This window comes from Coturnix japonica, chromosome 9, assembly GCF_054131305.1.
Source record: "Coturnix japonica strain WE chromosome 9, WE-NBRP24, whole genome shotgun sequence".
Taxonomy (NCBI): Eukaryota; Metazoa; Chordata; class Aves; order Galliformes; family Phasianidae; genus Coturnix; species Coturnix japonica.
Window position 1 is genome coordinate 4,357,422 of NC_140671.1, and position 16,181 is coordinate 4,373,602.

Below are 16,181 nucleotides of genomic sequence, written 5' to 3' on the forward strand. Positions count from 1 at the left end.
AGTTTGTCGCTGTCATTTCATTCCTATTTCTTCATGAAGTGACTTCATAAAGGGCATCTGTCTCACAAAATGAGTGGGCATCTGGCACACAAAGAATTAAATATGGAGCTCTCTCACAAACACTGATCCCAGCAGCAAAATGAATAGCAAATGAGGCGAGTACTTGATTTTGAGGGGATGGTAACACGTGCATTTCTTTTTCACTACTTTAAAACATGAACAGAAAAGTTTAATTTCTCCTAAGAACAATTCAACAAAAGATACCTGCGCTATGACCCATGCTACAGAGCTTCTAGCAGATAAAAGTCAAAGGCACAAGACAATAACACGAATGCTGCTTGTTTGGGGAATGCAGTTCACAGCCCCCTGCTGAAGGTGACATCTACAACTGAGTCACGTCCACGTCCTCCAGAAGACACAGCTTTTTCCACACCGCAGATGCCAGAACCTGCTGCATCACCTCCTCCATAGCAGTTCATTCACCATAACAGCAGAGTTGTGCCCCCAGCCAGCAGTACAGGCAGTTCTGTGTGTCTCATGCTACTCTAGAGACACAAAAGAGTAGTCACTATACCCAAACTTCCCATCATTCCCTTAAGGTGCTGCCAGCTATCGATACTTATCATCATCTCTTTGCTTCCTGGCATCTCTTTCCCTGCTCCGGTCTCTATCTCTGTCCTTTCTGTCTCTGTCCTTCCTCTCTCTCCCTCTGCTCCTCTCCTCTTTTGAGTCTCTTTCACTGTCACCCCAACCCCACGACCGCTCTCTTTCTGGCCCTCTCTTCTCTCTGCTCCTTTCATGCTCTCGGTCTCTTGTTCTCCAGTCCCTCGTTCCCTCTCGAGACCAGTTTCTTTTCTCTGCTGAGCCTTCTCCATAGAAATCATTTTTCACATTTGGTAAATTAATGGGTTTCCGGAAAGGTCTGTCCCGTCCTCCAAACCGCAGCTGCCCAGATTCTTTTTTGCCTCCAAAACCACCTCCAAGCCTCCGAGGAATCCATCCTTTGAGAGTCCTTTCCAGTTCAAAATCTACGAAGACCTCGTGCTGATCGATAACCAGCCTGTTGGCATCTCTGTGGGCCTTCAGCAGAGCACGTTCCTCTTTGTACTCGATAAACGCGTAACCCTTGGAAAACCCCGTGACCAAGTCTCGAACCAGACGGATCTTCCTGATGTCTCCATACCGGGAAAAGACCTCCTTTAATTTCTCCTCTGTTGTCTGAAGATTGAGCCTCGCTACGAACAGGGTGAGGTGTGGATCTCCCGTCACACCCTTGTTGGGGACGTAACGCGCCAGCATGGCCCTCCAGATGGCACGGTCATGGGGCTCCTCATCAGTGCCATCGATGCTCCCCGCTTTGAGGGGGTCATACTCCTTCGCTATGGGCGCCCAATCGGTCATTGCTAGCGGGAAAAGAAATCGAATTAAACACAGCTCATGGCTGGCATCTTAGAAAGGAAAGCAGGGAAAGCAGGGAAAGCAGGCAGGGCTGAAGCGCTTCCAGAGCGCGGCGATCCTTACAAAAGCCCTTCAGAACGAGCGCCGGGTCTGCCTCAGCCTCACAGCCGATCGGGATCTCGGGCCCGGCCGGGCCCTCACAGACAGCGGAGCCGCCCCGCCTGCAGGGCCCCGTTCCGCCCCGTTCCCCCCTCACCTCTCCTCGCAGCGGGGCCCTGTCCCGGCAGCCGACACTAACCCGATGGAGGCCGCGTTCCCTTCAGCCGCTCCCCCCGCTCTCACACCGCTTTGCTGCAGCTCGTAGGACCGGCGGACATACTCGCGTCCCGCCCGAGTCTGAAGGCGGTTCCGGGGCGGGCCCAAGGCGGCACCGCCGTGTGGAGCCGAAGGGCGGAGCGGCTCCTCCATGGGAACCCGCGGGGTTCGCTCCGCCCGCGGGGCCCGGCCCTGGGGAAGGAAGTTGGTAACGGGCCGCCTGTCGCCATGCAGCGCGGCGGGGAGGACGAGGAGGAGGATGGAGAGGACGATGGCGGCCCCGAGAGCGCGCTGCAGAAGAGCCCGTTCCAGCTGACGGCTGAGGATGTGTACGACATCTCCTCTGTAGTGGGCCGGGATCTGCTGCAGCTCAGCGCCGGCCCCGAGGTGCCCGCCGCCGTATCGCGGCTGCAGTTCAGCATGGTGAGGGTGCTGGAGATGCTGGAGGCGCTGGTGAGCGAGAGCAGCCTGAGCGAGGAGCAGCTGCGGATGGAGCGGGACAACCTGCGGGCAGAGCTGGAGGCGGTGAGGGGCAGCGGAGCGGCGGGGAGCGGCCAGCAGGTGGGTGCGGAGATGGGGATACGGCTCTTGGGAACGGGACTTGGCCGGTAGGAGGGCACCCTGCTGAGATAGGGGAACAAACAGCGTGAAATAACAACGAACTGCTCGGGAAACAAAGCGGGATGACGGGGGAGGGATGCTCGTTATAACGGTCGCTGTGGGTTTATAACATTCCGAGTTCCTTACTTATGGAGCGACCTGGTTTACACAGGATCATTAAGGTTGGTAAAAACCACAGAGATCACCAACCCCAGCACATCACACCGTGCCCACCAACCACATCCCCACAAGGTTGGTGACCCCAGCACCGACCACCCTCTGGGACAAGAAATTTCTCCTAATACCCGACCCAAATCTCCCCTCGTGCAACTTAAAGCCATTACCTCTCGTCCTGTTTTGATGGGTTACAAGATCACATTCTCCTACTATTTATCTTACAGCCCAACTTGGGACCAGATAAAATGGTGATAGACCTCACGGATCCAAATCGCCCTCGGTTCACATTACAGGAGCTGCGAGATGTGCTGCAGGAACGTAACCAGCTGAAAGCTCAGCTTCTCGTGGTGCAAGAGGAGCTGCAGTGCTACAAAAGGTATATAGCATGGTCAGCAAAGAACAAGCAGCATTTACTTCTTCCTGGGGAGCTTATCAGATGATGGTATTGCAGGTGTGAGCACCTGAATTGGGCTGGGTGCTGTTCAGCCCTAGAAGAAAAGACATCTCTGCTCATGAGAGCCTACAAGTGAGCAAAGAAAGATGTGGGAACAGCAAAGCTTCTGTGCAACAGTGTTAAGACTGAACTCCCCCTTACTCAGTGCAGTTGTGGTAACTGCCCTCCTGAAATCCTACACATGGTTTCCAAAACTCCATATACACAAGCTGAGTTCTCATGCACAGACATTAACCTGCACAGTTACAGCAGTTGCACACACTGCTCCTGCCTTAAACCACGCCGCTTACCGGAAGATCGTGGGGGTTTCCATTCTGTTTTAGTAGCAAGTCAGAGGAAGTAAATTTCCTTTGAGTGCAGATGGGGGTCTGCAAGCACATCCACTGTTCCTTGTCCCCCAGCATGCGTATGGCATTACTGTAGAAAGCAGATTAAGCTCTTTTGCTATCACTGAAGAGAAGCTGGGGGGTTTTATTCATTTCTGTGTTGTTTTCTTTTAAGAATGGCAGCAGGTAGAGCACCCTGCACAGCTCTGTGCTGAGTTGGTTTCTTCAGAGCAGAACCTCAGTCTTTCTAGAAAGGAGCAGCTTGGGAGAAGATGAGATTCAGGGTCTTCCTTTTGTGCTTCACCTCCAAGGCTGTTTTCCTCACCCACCTCTGCCCCTCATCATTCTGGCTGTATTATAAGGTCCTTGGAGCAATATATTATTTTTTCATCTAGACTCACAAGGTTTAAAAACTAAACATTTCATCTGAGGTAACAGAGTAACAAACTCTTAGACTCACTAATGCTGCCCTTTGCCTTGTTTGTAATGGGTTAAGGCAAAGTTAAAGTTAAATCCAAGCAGTCAGCTTACAGACTGTGCACAGCTGCAGTTCTCACATAGCAGTGAGGCACCAGCTTCCCCATCCTGGCCCACTACCTTTGCTGTGCAACCATTGGAATGGCTTCTTGTCTTTGATTTCTCATCTGTGATACACCCCTTACTACAGGCCAAGTTAAAAATTGATTGAAAAGCTGAAAATATGCTGTTAATGAGCCAGAGCTTTGTACCAAGACAACATGTAAATGCTGCTTTAGGTTTCAGGTAATTCTATGGAGTTTGTTTGTTATACAGAGTTACGTGATAAGCCAATAGCCACCTTATCTCACATCCCAGACTGTCTGCTGAACAGGACAGCAATGCTGTGCTAAGCTAGTTACATAAGGAGCAAAAACAAACAAAATCCTCTTCTCTTACCAGTGGGATCATCTCACAGAGAAAGGACCAAACTAGAGGACTGGAGCAGGAACCCTGTGGCAGCAGCTCAGGCACCAGCAAGAACAGCCATGAGAAGACAATCATCAAACGGCTGTAAGTCTGTCTACTTCATTGTTGTTTTAGCAGAGCATGAGAGAAGGACACACTGTGCGTGCAAACCCAGGGGTGAATTCTGAACTCTGGCCTACTTGGCTGGATCTTTTTCTCCTCTCTATAAAATTCAAACATGACAGAGAAGTCCTTTTCTGTTCAACAAGCACTCCACAGGAAAGCAAGCTTCACCTAGAGAAGCAGGGTGACACTTTTTTCCTACAAAGAGCCAGAATCAGAACAAAACTTTGCAACTTGGGACCCATCTGCACGTTAACACTCACGATAGCTGTTCCCACAGGCTTGTTTACACTGCATGCAGGCAGCTGTGCGCAGTACCACAAGCTCAGGTCATGTCCTTAAAGTTCTTTAAAGCAGAACACACTGAGATGGCATTCACACCACATGGTCCTTCTTTTCCATTTGTATTTTTCTTTTGCAGGTTCTCTTTTAAACATGGAAAATGAGTATTCTTGAAAATTTAGCCACTTGTGGGCAGAAATGGCCACAGCAAAAGCAGCTGAAGGAGTGAGGAGTCAAGAACTGGAAAACAAAGAGTCACTCTAACTGTAGAGAATAAGCAATCTCAGAATTGTTGTACAATATTCTTTCAGAATAGGCTTTACTTTGCTATTTTAGCAACCGTTTGACATATGTACACATTTTGCATTGTTGGATTCCTTTCAGACATTACTTGTGAAAAAAAATAAATGTTTTATATAAAGTGTTGCTTGTTCTTATTTAGGGAGCCTACAATGGAAGTGTACTAACATACACTGACCTTGTGTACCTATTGTAGTGATCAGCTCAAAGTGGTTTTAGAAGACTAAGATATGTTATTTTTAAAGGACACAAAACATCCAATTGCCTTCACAGCAAAGTGCTGGGAAAGAATTCCAGTTGTACCCCTCATTGATATGACATGGAAGGTAATTCCCCTTCTTCCATTGACACAACTGCTTGAAAAAAAGCCCCTACATTGCTTGTCCTCTGTCTTTCTTTGCATTAAATGGGCATTTACAGGAGTGGACTTTTAAGGTTGGGATGAAAGAAAAACTAGTACAGCAAAGGAAGAAAAGCTGTTGCATCACACTCTGATCACATCAAGGACTGGTATTATTTCAGAGGTGCAAACAAGCTTCAACTGGAACAGATACATCAAACATTTCACTTTCAAGAAAGGTTTTCTGGGCTAGACAGTTGTCTTTTTCACAAGCTTTTTTCCTCTCTAATTAGCAGATACAAGCTGAGTGTTAGCTGAAGCAACATTTGTCACTAGCAGTATCTTATAGGGCAAACAATAGTAGAAAAGAAGCTTGGAAAAAAAAAAAAATCAGTTAAATTCCACATTTAGAAAAGCAGAATGTCAAGAGCAGTAGAGTGTGAGCAGACATAAAAAGAGCAGTGATGGGAATCAAACTATGATCTGACACTCCTTAGAAGTGAAAACAGGTTCTGAAGTCTTTTGATTCCCCCTCGTATGTGAACAGCATGAAGGGTATCGGACACCTCACACATCTGCTCAGAAGCACAATGCAAACACGTCTCTGCAGACAACAAACTGCAGTTTCCTTTCAGACAGAATTTATTAGCAACTGTACGCTAGTGAGACAAAGACGTCTGACCTAGGTAGGCTGCTTCACAGTTAATGCCATCTCTGACATACTGATAATCCTCGTTCATATATCAGAGACATTTTCTAGAACACAGTAGCAAGGAAGAAACTTAATGCATCTTCTGGGCATAGTTTATGTTTGGGGAGGGGGGGAAGAAAACTACATCAGCAACAGCCAGGACACACCTCTGAAAGATGTTTACACGTGCTTTGAACTGCCTCTTAACTCACAAGCTCAGGGCACCTTCCCCTGCTAAGTGCTTTACATCATGTTAGAAGATGAATCTCTCCTATAAGGCACAAGGGAAAAAAAAAAGAATAAAATCAAAACTGAATGTTTCTCTGAGCAGCATTAAAATATAGACACAAACATACACACACAGCTCCTACCAAAGCAAAAGACATCCTCAGTGCAATATCAGCTTTATTCCTATCTTCTGATGCAGTGCTACTCCATCACCAGTTAAGCTTTTCAGCAGACAATTTTTATGTAAAATACGAGATTCTCCCTCCTCATTTACAAGAGTGACATAGAAAGGGTATGTTATTTAACCTGATAGAGAACAAGCAAATTCTTAAACAAAGAACAAGAGGAAGCATTTGATTCTGATTTTCACTGAAGGGAAGCACTCCAGTATAACAGATGCTACAGCAATGTACAGTAGTATCCTGTTCCTGATACCAGAGAGAAATCACTGCCAACTAAAACAAGACAGTGAAAGAAGCTTACCTGTAACTCAGTACCTGGAAGGTAACCGATGTCCCAGTTAATTCAGGAATGGTGAAAATACAAAGGCTCTCTCTGCTGAGCTGGCCTTGAGTTAAATGGTAAATAACATCAAGCATTTAATGGCTAATGATTTTCACAGCTTTCTTTCAAACTGCTAATGATCTGCAGTGGAAACAAACAGGTACCATAGCAGCCACTTCATAAATAATAAATATATTCTTTATTTTACAGAGACATTGTCTTCAAGTTTTTCATTTAAAAAATACATCACTTTTCACACCACCTCTTGCTGCTGGAGCATACAACCACGATGTTGCTATCTGACCTATCACATAGGCAGGCATGCAAGGTTGTCCTAGAGGGCATTAACTGAAGCATCTGCAGCCTTTAAGACATGGAGGGAAAAAAAAAAGACAAGCAGAGCCACAGATCCCTCATTGACATCTTCCAGCAGCAAGCATGACCAATGGCTCACAGCCATCTTCATCTATACAACATGCCAAGCCTGCCTTGGCAAAAAACTCTAATTGGTAAGAACTCATCTTTAACGTAAAGGACCCGCATTGTTTATCGCCCGCCTACATGACAGATATAGTCCTCAAACAGTAACATTGCAAGCATTTTCAAGATGCTTAGCACTCAGCTCCCATTTAAGATAGCGGGACCAGACCACGCTGGACAGACCTACAGGACCAGGAAAGAAGGAATATACTTTCTTCATTGCACAAACTCCATCATTACAATTTGAAGCTGTATATAAAGATGACTTACAGAACCACTATGCTCTACTTCAAGCATTCACAGTAAATAAATAACTTCTGATGGAGCAATAATTAGTATAGGAAGGTAATAAAACTTTCAGAGTATTTTTGTTTTGCTTCTTTAAAACCTTCTGGGAATCATCACCTCCAAGAATCGGTCATCAACTATAAAAAGGTACCATCCCAAATCTTAGAAAGTCGTGTCCAACGTTGATTCTCTTGCAAAGTTAAATTCCCACATTTTCAATCAGTATCAACCCAACCTCTCAAAATCCATCTACGTTTGTCTTGGAGTCATTTCTCTGAAAAAAGCAGCTAATATGACCATCCATTTCCCTCAGCACAAGTGCATTTAAAGTTAATCGCTAACGAGATACCACACTGGAGACATAAAAAGAACCCTACCACAAGTTATTTGAGAATTATAGAAACAGTAGCATCCATTAAAAAGAAGCCTAACAAGCAGTCAAGCCATCAACATAGGAATCGGCATATAAAAAGCGTGTTTGCTGTCATAAAGCTAATGTCAAGTTCACCACCCCAAAAAAAATGGAGTACAAGATTTCACTGCAGAAGCACAATCCAAATGATTAAGTTCCAAGTCCTTGCATGCTCAGGTGGCAGTGCTCACTACGCAGAAGGGTTCTGTTTTCTAGGGAGGGCTTCCTTTTACAATACAGAAGTTTTGGCAGTCTAAGAGAGAACTTGAGCCTGCTTGGAAATCCGTAATAGGAATTTAAATACTGCAAAGTAAAAACGTAGTTTTCATGGAGCTCAGAACACTGTAAGCAGTTCACTAAGAAAGCTGAGGGAAGGGAGGACGGAGAAAAAGATCCACTGACTCTGTGCAGAGCACTCAGTCTCCACCACCCCCCAAAAAAACCAACCTAAAACCACACCCAAAAGATGAAGAATTAATGTTTTAGCCACGGGTGAGCTTCAATGGAAGCTTTGCTTCTGTCTCCATAGTCATACAACAGTTCTTCACCTGCTTTAATGTCTCTGGAAGCTATCAATATGAGATGAGGCACACCATCAATGTCATGAAGCTTTGTTTGACAATTGCCACATTTGCTGTGATTAATCAGTCTTCCCAGACGATTAGTTTCTTTTGTAGCATCAACACTGGAAGAACAAGAACACATCAGGCACGAACAATATTAAAAGATGGAAAACAGAGTGCAAACTGGATAAAGAATTAGGAATACATACAAGACTTAGAAAGAAAAAAGGAAAAAGTTCCCAGAGCAATGGCTTTGGAAGAACTCAAATTGAGGGTTGAAAAAACCCACAGCAGAGTGATAAAGCATGCATGTGTGGTTGGTGACAGGTGCTGAAGGAAGAAAGACCCAGTTAGAGACACCTGTAGGGAGTGATTTTCTCTTCTTATCTGTTCATACTGCTTTTCGAAAAGAAAACGATCACAACTCAGGAAAAGTGGTTAATTTCACAGGACAGTAAAGTTTAGGAAGAAGTCCATGGCAGAGCTAGAAGTCTCATCCAAGTAGATACATCTCTCCATATAGATTGTGCTGTGCTTCTGAGAATAGGGCTGTGAGTTGCCCATCGTTCCTTTTAGCCCAGAGGTACAGAGGGCTCTTGGACAGCAAAACAGTGCTCCAAGATGATTCCCTAAGTCATGGTAGCCAACAAAATACAGACTAACAAAACTGTATGAAAACAAGAAACAAACAAACCAGCATTCAAAAGTTTCTACTATTCATCTATAACATACAAAGCAAAAGCAGCTTACCAGTACGTTTTGCTGAGGTACTGAAAATAGTACATATAGCAGCCTGTGGATGGATCTTGAGCATACACAGCCTCCCGCTTTCTTGCATCAGTGATCTCTATGAGATCTCCATGATATTCAACTACAAATTCTCCACGATTAAAATGTTTAGTAGCAATTACTCCTCTCCCTTTGCCATCAATGTAATCAATCTGTTGAGTTGAAAAGAAACAAAAGTCAGTTGGGAAACAGGAAGCTACTCACATGACTGCCAATAAACTGTTTACTAGGAAAGGAGTACATGACATTTGTCTTTAAGATGACACAGCACAGCATCTGAATGTCACAGACAAAGCTGTGGAAGCACAATTTACTGTCTAACAGAAGAAATAGAGTGACTTCAGGATGCAACATAACTACCATGCACTCTGATAGAACAAAGCTTTTCCATTTCAAGGGTACCATTAGCATGCACAGGAAAAAAGATGTCAGAGATATAGAAAGATCAGTCGCACAAGCTGAACTAGTTACCCTCTTGTATACTTGATTCTTCCTGCCTCTGCCTGTAAACTGTACAACCCTTACACAGAAGTTTTCTCTGTCACTATCCTAGAAGCCACAATGTGAACAGCACACTGCTGCTTTTTGAGAATCACTGTGCTTTTAAGAGCTAGACTGCATAAACAACACATAGTGTCAGCACTGCTGTTACCTTCATTCCTTCTTCTTTCCCACTTGTAATTAGTTCATCGATTTTCCTCCTTTCCTCGGTCTGAGGAAGTAACAGGACAAAAAAACAAGACCAAGTTATTTGTTGACAGCTTTTGCAGTTCATTCCATATATAACAGGAAATGATTGGCCAATGACATTCAGTTTTTCCACGCCATCCCTCTTTCTAGTAAAACTAAGTTGTAAAGAGACAGAATAAAGAAACATCCCCCAAGAACGCATTATCATTTTGATTCTATCCTAAGAATAACTGGACCAATATTTCTGTATTTAGTAACATTCTTAAACAATACTTCCAGTGAACATTTGCTACCACATTAAGTACTGTTATTTCATCAAGAAGCACTACCTCCAGTTCAGATTTGCTCTTCCTGGAACTTCTTCTGACTGGGTAATAATCTGTCACTTTTCGATTTGGAGCTCTTCCTTGTGTTCTAAGGAATAACAGAAGCAGGAAACACACATTTTAAACTACTTCTGAAGTTAAACCTCTAAAATAGGTATCTAAAAATATACATGTTTTTAAGGTTATGTTAAACATTGATCAGTATGAATCTACATTCTTGCCACTACTCTGCACTCCAAGCCAGAAGCTACATACTCTATTACTAATCCTTTTACCACAAGAGAATGAGATGCCACTAAAAAACACATTACAACTTTGAAGTCTCCCCACGTGCCTTCCCAGAAATGTAGGTCATTAAAGCTGCTTGGCCATTAATTCATTAATGTTAGGTTACATTATTTCATTAACATGAGTGAATTTATCAACTCGGCCAGCACTCCCCCAGCTACAATAATCTAACATCGTGCTTCTGACAAGATAACTTGTCCACACAATAAGTCTTAATGGTTCATAAATTAGTTTTTTCTTGCCTTGCTCACTTGTAAAATAGTCACCTGCAAGTCCGATGCATAAGAAAGATCTTTAAAGAATCTTCTTTAAAATCTGTCCCCCAAAAGAGGAGCAAAGCAAGGGAAACAATAATTCCAGGTCTGGCTATAGGTATTTGCCTCTGAAGGCAAAACATACATAAGGGACCCCCCAGTGCAAAACGGCCCAAAGCAGAAAAGCCTCTACGGTTCCAGAAGTCACTTACTTCCTCCTCGGTCCACGTTTTGCTTTAACCACCTTTTTCTGAGCTGGCTTTGCACTGGCCTCACCAGCACAGTCTGAGGGCAGGAGTGTCTTCTCAGTTTCTACGGTTCCTTGGTTTTTTTGATCAGAAGAGAGCACGGAGGTATTGCACCCACTTTCTTTATCTTTCTGGTCTTCTGGTTTCATAGCACCTTCAATTATATTGCCACCAGGCTTTTTTTCTAGTGACAAAGAAATAAAGAACGGCTCTGAATTCAAGATCTTCTACACCAGAGCACTCTTACATGGATTCCAATAGTTTCTATTTCAAGTTTCTAGTTCTGTCAAATAGGAGAAAGAGGAAGGGAATAAGTGATACAGTCTCTTTCTGCTAAAACCCAGGCAGACTGTCACTGGATTTCCAAGTAGTCACTGCTATGCTATGTATAGAAGGAAGTACAAGAAGAGAAAAGGAACAGGTATAAACAAGAGCAAGTACTTTGTCACAGGTTAAAACAGCAGTGAACCTAACTTGAACTCATACCACAGTCAGTGGTACAAACACAACCTGAGTTCTCAGGTTGCTACTAAGGAATCAACAACGTGCCCTGAAGGAGCAGAAGTCTCTGCACCCCACACTGCTGCAATCAGTCACTGCAGAAGCTGGTGCTATGGGGCCAATATCATTCAGACCAATCCACAGGAGCAAAAGAGCACACACATGAAAAAGGTCTGTTACATTTTCTTGGTTGAGCATATCCTACCTTGAGCTGACCACATCCTCCTCAGCTGTCTGACTTAGAGGTAAATGAAACACTGAATGAAGCTGAATAAAGTTTAAACTTAAAGCCAGTTACCAGGTTTAATTCCCTTGGGCCAAGATGGGTGCTTCAATCTCACTAGAGAAATGAAGCACTGCTGAAAGGCCACTGCTCCGCTGCAGGGAAGCCTAAAGCCATCTTAGTTTTCTTGGTGTAAGCTGGGAGCTACAGCCCATACGTTTCCCAGCACTAAACAGGGCTTCAAACATCTACTTGCAAATGCATTTGAATCAAAACATTTTAACAAGTTACCACACTTAACAACCACACCTTTAAACACAAACCAGCTGTGGGGTTTTTGTTTGTTTTCTATAATCACCTGGTAAATCTGTGACTTCAGTACTGAAAAAGATAAGGACACCATCATTCTTGTAGACTCTATTTGCTGACAAAGGTGAAGGATTTGGGAAAGCAATTGGGGCAGTGGACCTGCCCAGCTCCTACAGCTCTAAAACTGGGGGCGGGGAGGAAAGCACATCTCACAGAGCAAGTGATCTGAATATCAATCTTACCATCTCCTTTTCTGTTGGTTTCAGTTAGTGCTTTGCCCTGACATTTCCCTTCGTGATACATGACAGAGTTTTCCTCTTGAAGTGGAGATCGAGCACCAGGAGATTTGTTGGGATTCAGGTAGCTGTAGATTTTGGATTGACCAGTAAACGCATTCTCCTAAAACAGATTCACATACAAAGCACATTACAGAGATGCTGGGAGCCTCCAGTTGGTATCCATAATGTACTGCAAAGACCAAGGCTGACAGCTGACTGCACTAATGCGAGTTACACTGCTTTAATGCGTCGTCCTTGCTACCACTGCTATTTCTATGACGTGAAAATGTATCTGGAGTAAAGATCCAGAAATTTACTAATGCAAAACTATCAGTTCAAGAGGACTACGTGCAATGTAGTAGGACAGGATAGCCATAATGAACACCAGTTTCTACCCTGTGAACCCTGAGCTTCTCAAAGAGTGCAAGCCAAAGAAAACACCAATAACAGCAGAAACTGCCCAAGCTTAGCACATACCTCACATAGCCAAGAAAGCATGAGCTTACCCAAGTGCTTATTAGGTGTCAAACGTTACTGCAATTAATGATATGTTCTACTGAGCAGCACACAAGATAGCTTTTGGAAATCCATCTCATTGAGGTTTGGGAGATGAGCAGTACTATCCTTTTATCCATTATATTATATAAAATGGAGTATTAAGATTGCTGATGGCATAAGAAACTCTGGCACAGTCAAGCAGCACAAGGCTGAGGCTCAAAATCTGGTTCAGGCTGAAGACCCCAGCATGGAGGAGAACAGATACAGCAAAGCTTAAAGGAGTTGTCACACCTCTGCTTTTATGGTACTCTGCAACCAGGCCAAGCTTGAATGTATACGTATGTTGGGCACAGGGATTTGAGCTGTGAGGCCCCAATGTCAGGACAAACAGACACGGCTTGGTCAGAACAAGCTCATCCTGGCTGTATTTTGACTCAATAAAAGCACTTACAGATACTGCAACTCAGTTGAAATAAAAAACAACCAAGTTCCGCATGTATTTTCTTTTAAAACATTCAAAGGCTCCCACTGGTTAAGAAGAGTAAAATAGCTCAAACACAGCCATTAGACTAAATAAATGCTCCGATATACCTCATCACACGAGAACTAATGAAGTAAACAAAACACACAGTACATAAGAAAGTTTTAATTAACAAAAACGAGTACACAGCTGACACACAAAATCAGATCAGTTAAAAGCTTCAGTAGGAATTCAGATTACAGCAGAACACCCTGGGAAATCAGACAGAGCTTTCCACTCTCACAACGAGAGAAGTCCATCAGAAATGATACTTATTTCCAGAAGCAGAGCTTTAAGGATGACGTACAACAACGCTGGGTTTTAACAAACACAAGCAGTGAAACCCAGACTGTGAAATTCTCGATGTTTAACAGGAGCTCTGCATCCAGCTGTCTCTCCTGGAGGGCCAGCAACAATCCCACCTGCCCAGGGAGCTTCGTGCTGTGGGCACACGCTGACAGAGCCACAACAGCACGTTCTCGGGCCGCTCCTTTCCCCGCTCAGCCCCCGCCTGCAGCGCGGCACTCCCGGCTGCCACGTCTTTGTCTGTGCCAGGGTTCAGAGCCTCCACCACACGGATTTTCTCAGCACAGCAGCACGCATTAAGGGCTGCTGAGGATCTCTGGGTCTCGGCGCAATAGTCAAGATTCACCCCAGCTTGGTTTAAATACAAAGGGAAGCCCAAGATCGGGCCTGATGCCTCTATGGGAGATAGAGGACAGCGGGGAAACAGAGCAGGGCAGCGCCCGGGCCCGGCCACTGGCTGACAGCAGCTCCCGCCGCTCTCAATGCGGTGAGGACGCACCGAATCCCGCCCCGGTTCCGAACCCCACCCCGGGGTCGTACCCACAGCGGCACCGGGAGCCCGGACGACACTTACCCCACCGGCCCGGGCGCGGCCGGGGCTCTTCCTGTCGTTATTCTCGGGGCTCGCCTTGTCCGCGCCGCCCGGCCCGGCCTTGGGCATGTTCCTGCCTAGAAGCGAGGAGGGCAGAGCGCCATGTGAGCCGTGTCCCGCGGTCATGTCCCGTTCCCCGCGTCCTGCGCCATGTTTAAAGGTCTCCGTGCGGCGGCCCAGCCCCTTCCCGTTGAGCTGCGCGCACCGCGCGGGGGAGGAGTCCCGCCAGCTCCGTCTCTCCGCTCCTCCCGGGAGCTCTATCCGCAGCCCAGCACCGCCCGGTCCCGTACCCACCCCCGGCCCTTCCCCACACACCGCCAGCCCCATAGTAACACGCCCCGCCCCGTTACCCGCTCACCTTTAGCCATGCCGTGGCGGCGCGGCGCCCAGCAGCCCCCGCCGAGCGGCTCCCCCAGCACCGCCAACCGCCCCGCGGGGACACGCCGCGCCGCCTGCCGCGCTCCCATTGGCTGAGCCGTTTGTCGGATAACAGCTCCCGCGCAGCTGATTGGTGCACAGAGCCAAGCCCCGCCCCCTTGGCTGTCAGACTGAAGACAGTGCGAGCTCCCGGGGACGGGGTTTAAATGTGCGTCCCCTGGACGCTGATTGGCCCGTGCGAGGGGCAGCGGGAGCGCTGATTGGCTGCCCCGGGGAAGAACGCCCACCGATTGGCCATCGCATTGGTGAAGTACTTTATCCCAGCACTATGGCAGCAGTGCAGGCATTACTTTCGGAGCGACCAGCGTCTATTAAAGCAATTAAAGGCCGCCAGCAGAGGGCAAAGGAAACTAAACAACACTCAGCTCTACGGCAACAAAGGAAACCGGGTCACTCTAATCACTCTAACCGGGCTGGGCTGCCCAGCCCTGTGTAATTCTGTGGTAATTCTGTGTAATAGCAACAACTCACCTCCCCCAGCCGAGAATGACCACAATCTGCTGCTTTTTGTTCTGTTTTAAGCAGATTTCGGGGCTTCTCACGCTTTCCTTTGATTTTACACTCAAACTCTTTAGAATTGTCCTTATAGAAGCACAGCGATACTTCAGGGCTGTTGAACACAGGTGTCAGTGTGAGGGCTGCCATGGTGAGAACCGCCCTGCAGATGTACAATGAGCTGAGGAACCATGTTCTCAGTGTTCAGCTCCTTGCAGCACCAATGGTCACATCAGTGGCCATAAAACACTCGTCAGGACAAAGCCGTGTTCCACAGGCGTCTCTCCCCCACACAGCTCCATTGTCCCCTTCCTTCTCCTCAGGACAAGTGAGGTAAAGCCGGCCCCGAGGTGCTGCCAGCACAACGAAGCACTCAGAGCTCCCATCTGTGTGCAGGGCCCAGCTGCACAGCTCCACACAGCTGCACACAGCACCGCTCCAGCAGCACCACCCACATCCGTTCCGGGCCTTAGAACCGCCCATAGCGGAGCCCGAACCGCCCGGCCGCGGGTCCCCGCCCGCCGCCTCACAGTGCGCATGCGCGTGAGCATCGCGCGCCCCTTCAGCGCGGCCTCAACCCGCACATGCGCACTACGCGCCCTCACGTCAGCTCGCCCCCTGCTTTTTTCCCATCGTGCCTCGCGAGGAGGCAGATCTCGCGAGAGCGCCGCACCCTCGCCGCGGCCGCCATCTTGGAGAGGGCGCGATCACGTGACCGCGGGCTGCCGTTCGCCTCCGCCTTCCCCTCCCCCACCCAGCGGGAACCGGGACCGGATCGTCCTTCCCCACCGCGGCCGCCACCCTGGAGCCGTGCCCGGACGCTCAGACGTCGCTTTTGGAGGATGCCGGAAACGGTCGTTGGCATCGCTTTAATGACGATTTTGTTCCGGAATTAGCTGCCGAGGAGGCGGGACGAGAAGAGGAGCGGCACGTCACGTGATGGCGGAGCGCACGGAGAACGCGGCGGGACCCGGCAGCGGCGGAGGGAGGGGGGGGAAGGGCGCGGAACAGCGGCGGACAC

The 16,181-nt window shown here is 47.0% G+C and overlaps 3 protein-coding genes across 10 annotated transcripts; 1 reads left to right on the top strand and 2 right to left on the bottom strand.

Moving 5' to 3' along the window:
- Positions 1 to 167: 167 nt before the first annotated feature.
- On the bottom strand, positions 168 to 3,365 carry SNRNP35 (small nuclear ribonucleoprotein U11/U12 subunit 35). Of its 4 annotated transcripts, none has more exons than XM_085555616.1 (2): positions 3,235 to 3,365; positions 168 to 1,403 (listed from the first exon to the last, which is right to left on the bottom strand). In XM_085555616.1, exon 2 carries the CDS (start codon positions 1,399 to 1,401, stop codon positions 610 to 612), a length of 792 nt encoding a protein of 263 aa, XP_085411742.1. In that variant the 5' UTR covers positions 1,402 to 1,403; positions 3,235 to 3,365; the 3' UTR covers positions 168 to 609. The 4 variants fall into 4 exon arrangements, with proteins under 4 accessions (XP_085411742.1, XP_085411743.1, XP_015733315.1 ...); XM_085555617.1 differs by lacking the exon at positions 3,235 to 3,365 and adding an exon at positions 2,658 to 2,790; XM_015877829.3 differs by lacking the exon at positions 3,235 to 3,365 and adding an exon at positions 1,697 to 1,796.
- RILPL2 (Rab interacting lysosomal protein like 2) lies at positions 1,908 to 5,020 on the top strand. Of its 2 annotated transcripts, none has more exons than XM_085555615.1 (4): positions 1,908 to 2,274; positions 2,715 to 2,866; positions 4,189 to 4,299; positions 4,464 to 5,020. In XM_085555615.1, exons 1-4 carry the CDS (start codon positions 1,942 to 1,944, stop codon positions 4,657 to 4,659), a joined length of 792 nt encoding a protein of 263 aa, XP_085411741.1. In that variant the 5' UTR covers positions 1,908 to 1,941; the 3' UTR covers positions 4,660 to 5,020. The 2 variants fall into 2 exon arrangements, with proteins under 2 accessions (XP_085411741.1, XP_015733319.2); XM_015877833.3 differs by having other exon boundaries at positions 4,739 to 5,020.
- A 1,007-nt stretch (positions 5,021 to 6,027) lies between these two features.
- KMT5A (lysine methyltransferase 5A) lies at positions 6,028 to 15,729 on the bottom strand. Of its 4 annotated transcripts, none has more exons than XM_085555614.1 (8): positions 15,137 to 15,729; positions 14,210 to 14,304; positions 12,276 to 12,432; positions 10,965 to 11,184; positions 10,214 to 10,298; positions 9,847 to 9,906; positions 9,156 to 9,346; positions 6,839 to 8,527 (listed from the first exon to the last, which is right to left on the bottom strand). In XM_085555614.1, the coding sequence occupies exons 2-8, from the start codon at positions 14,294 to 14,296 to the stop codon at positions 8,317 to 8,319; spliced, it is 1,011 nt and encodes a 336-aa protein (XP_085411740.1). In that variant the 5' UTR covers positions 14,297 to 14,304; positions 15,137 to 15,729; the 3' UTR covers positions 6,839 to 8,316. The 4 variants fall into 4 exon arrangements, with proteins under 4 accessions (XP_085411739.1, XP_085411740.1, XP_015733305.2 ...); XM_015877819.3 differs by lacking the exon at positions 15,137 to 15,729 and adding an exon at positions 14,586 to 14,778; XM_085555613.1 differs by lacking the exons at positions 6,839 to 8,527; positions 15,137 to 15,729 and adding an exon at positions 6,028 to 6,201 and having other exon boundaries at positions 14,210 to 14,674.
- Between the last annotated feature and the right edge of the window lie 452 nt (positions 15,730 to 16,181).

Bases quoted from the DNA above. Each gene is read 5' to 3' on its own strand.
- SNRNP35 (XM_085555616.1), bottom strand. From the start codon at position 1,401: ATGACCGATTGGGCGCCCATAGCGAAGGAGTATGACCCCCTCAAAGCG.
- RILPL2 (XM_085555615.1), top strand. From the start codon at position 1,942: ATGCAGCGCGGCGGGGAGGACGAGGAGGAGGATGGAGAGGACGATGGC. The intron at 2,867-4,188 runs GTATATAGCATG...TTCTCTTACCAG, and splicing joins GAGCTGCAGTGCTACAAAAG to TGGGATCATCTCACAGAGAA. The intron at 4,300-4,463 runs GTAAGTCTGTCT...CTGTTCAACAAG, and splicing joins AAGACAATCATCAAACGGCT to CACTCCACAGGAAAGCAAGC.
- KMT5A (XM_085555612.1), bottom strand. From the start codon at position 14,554: ATGGGGCTGGCGGTGTGTGGGGAAGGGCCGGGGGTGGGTACGGGACCG. The intron at 11,185-12,275 runs GTAAGATTGATA...CTTTGTCACTAG, and splicing joins AACCAACAGAAAAGGAGATG to AAAAAAAGCCTGGTGGCAAT. The intron at 9,907-10,213 runs GTAGTGCTTCTT...TTACTTCCTCAG, and splicing joins AGAGCAAATCTGAACTGGAG to ACCGAGGAAAGGAGGAAAAT.